At 35.8% G+C, this 10,833-nt stretch overlaps 1 protein-coding gene across 1 annotated transcript in view; it reads right to left on the bottom strand.

Annotated features, from left to right (window-relative positions):
• MSR1 (macrophage scavenger receptor 1) overlaps positions 1–10,394 on the bottom strand; it is a gene marked incomplete at its 3' end in the record, with an annotated part of 37,593 nt that extends 27,199 nt beyond the window's left edge. Inside the window, exons 1-2 of the mRNA XM_008584497.1 lie at positions 10,198–10,394; positions 1,963–2,069 (exon numbers count right to left, since the gene is read on the bottom strand). Coding sequence (XP_008582719.1) covers positions 1,963–2,065 — 103 coding nt within the window. The remainder of the gene's footprint in view (positions 1–1,962; positions 2,070–10,197) is intronic.
• Between the last annotated feature and the right edge of the window lie 439 nt (positions 10,395–10,833).

A 10,833-nucleotide genomic window follows, 5' to 3' on the forward strand; every position in this document is an offset into this window, starting at 1 on the left:
ATTCTATGCATTTCACATGGAAATATATTTTGTGTGAAAATAAAATTTCTCAAGTAAATATATAATTATGAATCTTTCCTATTTTTAACAGTTACAGAAATATTTATTTTCAATGACTATTATGCAAAATTAATTTTCTTTACCACTTAGAACTCAAGTTTTGTATTTAGGTACCTCTTATGATTTAAATATAATGTGAAAATATCACCAAAAAATGAAATAAACAAGGTGATTTACATTTTGACTAAACTTTGAAATGGAACAAAGAAGCCCATCCTCAGAATATTTTGAAACATGTTAAAAACAATCACCTTTTAGTCTTATGAATTTATAAATAACAGTGATTCATATAACGACATGCTAATTGTGGTAGAGGAAAATCGGTATAGAGGGAAAACTTAGTACCGTAAATGAGGAAGTCCTTTCCTTGAGTAGGTGAATAAAATGTACAATAAAAATTTATTTTTTATGGCCATTGCTTTTACTGCTCAATAACAACGTCAGGTTGCAAACTCATAAATTAAAAACAAAATTTAGACATTGTTTTTAATGCTTTATACAAGATTGTGAGGAAAAGAAGAGAAAATATTTTAAAAGTAAAGAAAAAAAAAGAAGGAAAAAGATAAGAAAATTGAAGGAAAAAGAAAAAGAACAACCCACAATACAAGCAAGATGAGATAAGATATTCCGTTTGTCAAGTTGAGTAAGCCTGAAATTTAATATCTAATTTACAATCACAAATTCTGTGTATTGTTTTTCAAGTAGCTCTCAAATGTTTCTGTTGTCTTCTCCGCTCCCAAAGCCTCTGCCCCCCTGCTCGATCTCTCATCCTCTGTCTCTAGCAGCTTTTACTGTATCTTTTTTACCTGTGTCTCACTGGTACCACATCCTCTCAGCATCCTTTGCCCAGCACACAAGATCCACCGGGCCCAGGGTTGTGGTCTACATTCCAGGTTTGCCTGTGCAAGAGCTCATATTTGATCCTTTAACTTTGCATAGGCTGCTTCCGCTAGCTGAAATGTTTCTCTGACTGCCCTTTCCCAACCTCATCCCCTTGGTGATGTTTATTCAGGGCTTAGTAGAAGTGCAAGCAGTTCTGTCCCACCACCTTAAACGAGCCTGTCCAGATACAGCTGAATACTACTACTTCTGAGCTCTTGTCATAAACTACAAACATCTGCTTCTGCATTGCTGTGGGTTGAATTGTGTCCCCCCAAAAGACATGTTGATATCCTTACCCCAAGTACTTGTGAAGGTGACCGTATTTGGAAATAGGATCTTTGCAGATGTAATCAAATTAAAGTGAGATCATACTGGACTAGCGTGGTCTCTAATACAATAATTAGATGTCTTTATAAGAAGTGAAAAAACACATAATTACACAGGGAAGGAGGCCACGCCAAGAAAGAGACAGAGATTGGAGTGATACAGCTACAAGCCAAGGAATGCTAAGAACTGCCAGGAGCCACTAGAAGCTAGGAAAAGGCGTGGAAGGATTCTCCCCCAGAGCCTTCAAAAGGGTGCACAGACCTCCTGACACATTGATTTCAGACTTCTGGACTTCAGAACTATGAGAAAATCAATGTCTGTTGTTTTAAGCCACTCAATTTATGGCAATTTGTTACAGCAGCTCTAGAAAACAAATACAAGCACCAACCACCCACATTTTCAAACACTAGTGCTTGGCCATGGTGCTAGGACCAGGACCTAGTACTGTGGCTGGGCAGTCAGAGGACTCAGTCAATACTGAGGACTAATGTAATTGCATACAATGCCTCCTTCAATTTCGGCTTATTTTCTTCTCAACAGAGAAGATCTATTTATCAAGTAAGTGTTATTTTAACATCTATACGCATTTAAGGTAAGTCTCAAGCTTATAATTTTTATATAAAAATTTTACTTTGGTACATGGAAATAACTTTTAGGACAACCTCGAGGGGCACCCCATCCTCTTTGACTCACTCATAGGAAGCAAGGCTGTCATCGAGCGTGCATCGAATTTCACATATTCAGAACAGCTATCGGTGTCCTCCTGTTGATCAGGAAAGCTACCCAACTGCTCCATACTTCTATCAAACACATGAAAAAATACATTGATTACACATGAAATGACTAGGGACCTTTTGTATAATGCTTCAAATTGAAACTTATAAGTAAAATTCAGTTTTGGCAAAAAAAAAAAAAACAAGTACAGTTGATTAGTTAAATTTATCTGTTACTTATAGCAAGGCATTAAACTTACCCATAAATTTTAATTTTAATGTAAGAAGACAGATTTATGTGGAACCTACTCATGTATCCTTCTATGTACGAATACATATCTGTGTTTGTAGATGTGTGCTTTTTGAGTGTGAGGAGAGAGGTAGCTCTTCTTTCTTAGCTAAAAAAATATTTTCTAAGTGACAGAAAATAACCATTTAGCTGAAAAGAAAAAATAATTTCCCTTAGAACAAATAGTTATGTACATTTGGAACAAATATTTCTTGTTATCTTTTATCAGAGGTTCTATATTGAATATTTTATTTATTTATTTATTTATTTTTAAAGATGACAGGTAAGGGGATCTTAACCCTTGGCTTGGTGTTGTCAGCACCACGTTCCCCCAAGTGAGCTAACCGGCCATCCCTATATAAGGATTTGAACCCATGGCCTTGGAGTTATCAGCACCACACTCTCCCGAGTGAGCCATGGGCCAGACCTTACATTGAATATTTTAAACATGGCTTCATGAGCTAGTTTTTCTTTGCCAAGGCATCTGTTAATCATTTTAGAAGGATAAAACAGTCTTGTCACTAGATTAGAAACCACAGGAAAAACTTAATTTTTTTTTTTTTCTTAATTTCTCTTTCTTTTTCTTTGTTTCTTTTCAGGGCTTTTCTTATTACACATTGGCAGCAACATAAATATATCCTTGTATCTTTTTAAGCACAATATATATTCTATGACACCATGTATGCCTATGTCTCTTTAACATGTATCAGAATCATTTGAAATCTTGACAGATCTCACCCCCAGAGTTTCTGATATCTGGGGTGGGGTTCGAGAATTTGTAATTCCAGCAAGTTCTCTAGAGATAGTGCTGTTGCTAGTCTGAGAACCACATTTTTAAGAACATTTTCTTTTTCTTTCTTTCTTTTTTTTTTTTTGTTGTGTGCAACGTGATTTTATTTATTTATTTAATTTTAATTTATCATTATACAATGTAGTTGATTTTCATGTCCCTTAACCAATTCCTCTTTTCTCCCTCCCTCTCCCCCTCCCCCATCAACATCATATCTGTTCATTTGTCCTAACAAGTTTTAAGAACATTTTCTACAAAAAGAAATTGTGTGTCTTTTTGTGTGTTTTTCGTTGTTCGTTGATTGATACATTTAGCATAAAGCTAACATCTTTTGATCATTTCTTATTTCCTTTAATGTTGAGTTATGTATTTATCACAGCATGGTTTTAACTGAGTTGGCTGGCAGCTCCAGGACACTAAACTCAAATCCAATCCAGGAAATGAAGAGCAATTATTCATATGCAGACATTCATCCTGCTTTGGGGAGAGGCAAGGACACAGGAGGATATGACCCAACTCCTGCCAATAGATTTTTAAAATATTACTAGGGAGATTCTCTTTTTGGCAGTTTCCAATGACAATCTTTTTACATGCATCATTTCTGAGAATTGGTTTCCATAAATCCTATGTCGATCCATCCAAGGACGGTGTTCTTTAAAGAATTTGACCACTGTGGGGGAAGGCGATGGAGTGGGGTGGGTATAAGGCCTAATCCTCTTTTTACTCAGGCAGAGAAAAAGCAAAAGAAAGAAACAATTATCTGGGAAAATTGACTTTTGTAAGAAACCAAATTGGATCATTCAGATCCAGACTCTCCTTCCATTTCCTCTCTTTTAATTTAGTCTATTGTTAGATTTGGATAACAGGTTTACTCACCAAGCAAAACAAATGAACAAGTAAACAAAATTAAAAAACCGAGATGACAATAAAGCTTAGCTAAATTCATTTTGAAGCTATAGTTCAAAGCAATTGGGACTGTGTGGCAAAGGCTGTTAACTTTGAACTCAGTTTGTGAAAGATGGGCTCACGAAGCATAAGGACATGTACTCCTGGGATGGACGGAAATCTTTTCCTTTCAGGCTGCCCACCTGCCCCTTCTCCACATTTGACTACAGCTTCTGTCCTCATGTTTGAGATATTCTGACTCTGCTTTTATTTAATTACAGAACAAACTTCTCAGATTATCTTATAGTCAAGAATGTTTATGCAAAAAAGTAAAACCTTTTGAATTTGATAAACATCTCTAGACTGTGAGTTATGGAAGGGCAGGGATCATGTCTGCTTTTGTCCACATTGTGTCACCAGAGCCTAAGGCAGCCTGGAACATGAACATACTTAATATTTGATGAGTGAATGATCTCATTTGTTTCTGACATTAGTCTTATATATCAGGTTGTTTTAGTTTTTTAAAATAAGATGGATGTTTGCCTATGATTCAGATTTATTTTCTTTCTTTTTTTTTTTTTTTTCTTTCCTCTCTAGTCTACATTCTCACTCTTTAGATAGCCTCCTTGAATCTGAAACTAATCTGAGGCCTGGATGACTGTTATGCTGTTAGGACACTTTCTCTCACTCTAGCCTGTTCCCTAATCACCATTTGTTTTCATTCTGTCAGTCCCAAGTGGCGGCAGCCCACAGCAGTTCTCAAGGAAACATTACCAGTCTTTTGGTTGTGATAATTCTTTTTCATTTAGGGCTGTCTCCTGGTTGTCACCCTCTAAATGTCAATAATGTCTCACAATCATTGTGTCACAACTCCTCCTGCAACCCCCCTCCTGCCATAAAAACCTCTTCCATAAGTATTTCCAGACACCCAGCCCTCTTTGAGAACCATTGCTCAACGTGTATCCTAAATGTGGATGAAAAGACAGGAACAGCAGCACTCTGCAAAATTTGTCTTGAGCCATCTGACTGCTAACACACCTTTAATGAGCATTTGTTTTCAGGAAAAAAGAAGTATCTTCATGAGCTTCAGCAATCATACAGACTCCTCAATTTGTTTTGAAGGATATCTCTCAAATCCCTCCCTGTGTTGTTAGCCCTTTAAATTCATATATTATAGACCATTACTAAAGCCTACATGAATGGTTCTTACAATAAAATTTAAATATTTTGTCATTTTAAAGAGAAGAGAAAATGGCAATTTCAGAATGATAATCCAGTGATCTAATATTGGCCTCAATAAAGTAACATAAATGTTATTTTTATCCAAATACTTGCTCAGTCATGATATCAGGTCATTTTATCAATTCATTACATTAAGCACTGTGCAAGTCAACGAGATGCCAAGATTAATGTGTGTGGAATATTCTCAAACACCGCTAATTCGGAAAAGTGAAATCTTTATAAACAATCACCTGACAGTGTGATATATACACATATGAGGTACCAGCATAGTGCAGACAAGAGTGGTTAACTCTTTGGGGAAAGTGGGTAGTCAAGGTAGGAACACAGAAAAGATGATACTTTATTGCAGTGTTAAAAATGAGCTGAAATTTGTGGCGAGAAGACTACCCCAGGATGGAAAATACCATGTTAAAAGGGATGCAGGGGCTGGCCCGGTGGCGCACTGCTACAGTGCGCCACTTGGGAGCGCAGCGGCGCTCCCACCGAGGGTTTGGATCCCACATACAGACCGGTTCCCGCTCACTGGCTGAGCGAGGTGCGGGTGCAACACTGAGGGTTGCGATCCGTTGCCGGACACGAAAAAAGACAAAAAGGAAAAAAAAAGGGATGCAGGGTGAGCAGCATGGGGACTTAGAGTGGATCAGCACAATGGAAGCAGGACTTCTGGGCGTGAGGCCAGCAGAAGAGTCTGGAGAGGCACGTAGCTGGTAGTATGCTGCCCATCAATTTCTTCTTTCACTTTTTTGATCTCACAAATCTATCTAGCTTTTGCAACCTATCCAAAATATAATACTGTTGTCAGTATCTATACAAATGAGGTAAAACATCATTCTTCGCTTTGGCATTAGAGACCTAGATTAATATGACTAGTGACATAACATATATTATCTATTAAACATTTTGTTTTTAATCCTTCCACCCTGAAATAAAAATGAAGCTCAAATTTTGTTTTTCTTTAAGCCTCTAAGCTTTGATTTTTCTTTCTTCTTCTTTTTTTTTTTTTTTTTTTTTTTGTGGCTGGCTGGTGTAGGGATCCGAACCCTTGACCTTGTTACACCACCACACTCTAACCAACTGAGCTAACTGGCCAGCCCTTTTATCTATTTTTTCCTAGCTTAAAGAGGTGATAATAAATATTTTGTGGATTACCGTATTTTAAACTGTGTTTTCTTTGCACAGACATTAAAACTTTGTAAAAGAAAACTCTCTTGTCAATGTTTATAAGTGGCTTAACTTAATTGATCATGTTTGGTCTTATTATACCCTTGGCAGTGGTAGGGTGCTGGAAGGGAGATGATCACTAAATTCTCCGAGTGGGATGATGAATAAAAAATACTCCCCTCTGGCTCCTCTACTGCACCATGGGAAGTTGTTTGTTTTCTCAGGCAATGTACAGCAGGGGTTGTTTTATCATAAACTGCATGAAATATTGGTATATATTTTTTCCATAAAAAAAAGATTAAGTTAATCATAGTGTTGTCATCGAATTGCTGGCACTGTCTGTTGTTACTTTCTTTTGTTCTTAGTCTGCATTCTCTTTCTGGAAATCTCATTTACCTCATGGCTTGAACTGCTACCTATATGCTGACCGAGCCATATATCCAGCTTAGATCTCAGGGATTTTTGTTTTGTTTTGTCTTGTTTTAATGCAACTAATGACAATGGTACATTTTCTGCATCAACCTAATGTTCTTTTTCTGAGATATTCAATGTTGGCATATCATCTATTTAGATATCTCTTTATATCATCTATTGATTATTACAATCATTTGTTATTATCACCTACTTATTGTGTAGTGGGGAATACATAACACAGTCAGGCACATGCTAGCAAAGCACAGTCACTTAAATCAGAAGACAAAGCTTTGTCCTAGACCACCCTCACTTACAAGACCCACAGCAATCCTGACTTCCTGGGATCCCTTCCTTCCACTCTATCCCAAGTTTTGAATTTCAGCTCATTTTTATCTTCCCCAGTCGGCATCTTGGGTAGACAATTAAGATGAACATCTAAGAACATTAAGATAAAGAAGGAAATTAAAAGCACTGACGAACAAGCACCAAAACAGAGCACTTTAACAAAGAATAGGAGAAAAATATCAAAGAGTAGAAAATATTTTTTCAGGAAAAATATATGAGAGACATACACTTGAGAACAAACATATATAGTGGGTGAGTAATAGAAGAGAGCCCAGTACTAAAGACAAGGAAGAACTTTTTGACCCAATGAGAGGAAAACAAGAAGTGGTCAGGGTCGTGGAACAGAAAAAGATTCTCAAGGCATGCAAGGACATCCATAGCCTGCCATGAGAAATGCAAAAGGCAGATGCAGACTTGTGAGAGATCAATAAGTAAGTAAACACATAAAGATGAAAGGTCTTGGGTGCATACTAGAAATCTGGTCTTGTTTGTGCTTTTCTTTTGAGAGGAGAGATACTGATGATTGCATTAGGATAGTATATTGAGGGGAGTTTTATTTTTTCCTAGGTATTCCTCCTCATCTCCCCAGTGTCTGACATGGGAGTGTGCCAGGGCTCAGTTCTTGTCTTTTCTCTCTCTCTGTTCACTCCCTCGGCTGATCTCACTATTCTCCTTGCTTTAAATAACAATCTATAAGGCTGAGGCCTCTTGCATCTTTATCTCTTGCCCAGACCTTTCCTAACTCCAGACTTGTATATGCAACTGCTTAACATGTCCACTTAGATTTCTAATATGACTTTGCTTCAAAGGCATTTATTATTAGAATTACCAGATTATTTCTTCCTCATTTTTTAAATAACATGAAGTACATACACATGGGAGGCCTGTTAGCATCCAGGGAACAAAGCATACCGTTCGAGTGTGCCTTTAAAAGTCATTTCCAAAGTTATGAGAAAAAGTCATTTCACACAAAGTTACTTTTCCTACCAAATGTCAATGCACTGAAAAAGGATTGTGAAATTGTTTGAGTTTATATAATCTACTGAAAGTACATTCTCATGAGAAGTGAAAGACATTTCTGTAATATCAGCTTTTTATAAAGTGAGTGAAAAGTTTACAGAACTACCAAGTGAAAGAAAACATATTTTTAACTTCTTGGTATCTGCTACCTGACTGCTTTTTTAAAAGATCGTACAAATTTATAGATATTCCAGTCAAATATCTGGAATATATTCAAAAATATATTTTGAAAATATCAAAAATCATGGCAGTTTTAAACCAAATTCATCACCATTTGGGTAATAATGTTTCTTTTATAATCATTTAGATTCTGATAAGAGTTAAATGATACTTCAAGGTGGCTTTTATTTTCATTGTTTATTCTTAGTGTAGAAGAGATATTTTCATCTAATTGTTATTTATATTTCTTCTAGGGTTAGTGCTTGTTCGTATCTATTGCTTGTACATCTCCGGGGAGCTTTCTTTTGTATGTATGTGTGTGTCTGAATAAGCTCTTCATATGTAATAAATATTTACCATATGTCTTTTCATATTTGATGTATATTCTTTCTTCTAAGACTATTCCCTATTTATATTTGTCATCATATTAATAAGGTCAATTTCATCTTTAAGATTTGGGGTAAATGGTAGTCTTGTAACCTTTCTTATTACTTAAAAATAAAAATTTTGTCTTTTGTAAGAACAGTTGAAAATATGTATAAAATTATTTGTGAAATCCACAGCTCCAAGCTTAAGGAATCTGCCTGTAAGAAGGATTCTAGTAGGAAATGGAAACTTCCGTGTTGTGCCTGATTCCTTGGGATTTAAGGAGAAAGAACATCGATTTTTGAATCTGAAATCTAGATCTGAGTATTGGCTGTGCCATTACCTAGCTGTGTGACCTTACACAAATACTTTAACTTCTTTGAATTGCAGTTTCTTTATAGATGTAAAATATGATTACTATATCAAACAATTGTTATGAGGATTAAAAATAATTTTCATAAATTACCTGGTGCACAGAAAACTGTCAGTAGCGAATGGATCACCACTATTTTAAAGCACTATTTTTTTTTTTTTAGTAGCTCTTTTTATGTTATTCTCACAGAAAACCCCAGGAGGTATACAGTAGTAATTTTTTGAATTTCACAGGTTAGGAAATCAAGACCTAAAATATTTAAGTAACTAGTCAATGTTACACAGTTAGGGTGGGGGGAGCTGGGATTTGAGTGCAGGCGGGCAGTGTCCTTACAGAATATCAGCTCTTCACCACTGCATACAACTCCCAGTCACTGCATAACACAGTCACAATCTCAGTTCTGTGACTTTTCCATCACTATTTTCACATGGCCAATGAGAACACCAACCCCCATTTATACTGTGTAAACCTTACCCATTCTTCAAGATGAATCTAAATCCTAACATTTCCATGAAGATTCTTTTTTTGACAGTTCTTTCTCTCCTTGAAGTAATTTTGGCCTCTCTTATATTCCCTTAGATATCTACAGCATTTTCATGCTACTTTAAGTGCTCAAATTGTATTATGCTTATTTGGGTATATACCTTAGATCATGAACTTTCTGAAAGCAGAAACTATTTTATTCTTTGTATCCTTCCCATATCTAGCTGAATGAACTACATATAGTAGATGCCCAGACAAAATTTGCTATATGAGCAAGTAAAGATAGTAAAAGGTATTAGGCTAAAGCCAAAAGTGTTACCTGAAAAGTAAGGAAAGGAGAATAACTTAAACATGTTAAATTACACTTTGAATAAAGACAATATTTTTAACAAAATCTGCACAATTATGTAACAAAAATATCTTGCCATTTCAAGCTACAAAGTATTTAGTGTATTTATACACATATATATATTTTCTACTCGTGGAAAACTCAGCAGAAATCTCTATTTTTTATTCTTGAAAACAATCAAACCAAATTATCAGTGATAGAATAAAATATTCTACTAGGTACTATTCACCATTTATATACATATCTATCAAATATCCCTCTCTCTCACACACACAGAGTAGGTACATACAATCAACAAAAGCAATTTTGGAAAAACACATTAAAATAAACCGCTTTTACCGTTGGTCCTGAAGAAGGCAGTGAGGATTTATCCACTTCCTTCTCTTTGTATGTGAGACCTGAAATCTTTATCTCATAGTATTTCAGTATCTGGTACATGAAGAAAGGAAATGACACTTGTGTGTGTTGAAAATCTTTCTTAACAACGTGTTTCAATAGCACGTTCATCAGTGCACAAGTTTGCAAAATCTAAATTTGTCAGACAACTCATTCCTCTTCCCATTGAGGCCATTCTAAAAATAAAAAAAAAGAAGAGAGAAGTAAAAAGAAACAGAAATAAGGGTTATGGGAATAGGGCATATAATTTACAGCAGATTGATCTTTCCCTTTTTGTAAGTTACGTATGCCTTCTATAGCATTCACTGAATTCCATTATCTCTTCTTTCATGCTACATAATGTTGAGGAAAGACTCCATGTTTAAGCGACTTGTTTTTCTTAATCTTTTTTCCTATATCCCCACCCCTAGCCTCAAACACAAAACACATGAGGAAAAGATAGGAAAAGCAATAATCTAACAATGCGCACTTCAGCTCTTTCTGTACTGATGCTAGCACTGTCTATCTTTTGAGCACCTCACAAGCTGTTTATTTCCCTAGGAATATAGTGGAGGGAAGGGTTGCCTTACCTTCTGCAAC

The sequence above is a fragment of the Galeopterus variegatus genome, unplaced genomic scaffold, assembly GCF_000696425.1.
Source record: "Galeopterus variegatus unplaced genomic scaffold, G_variegatus-3.0.2 Scaffold3276, whole genome shotgun sequence".
Lineage (NCBI taxonomy): Eukaryota > Metazoa > Chordata > Mammalia > Dermoptera > Cynocephalidae > Galeopterus > Galeopterus variegatus.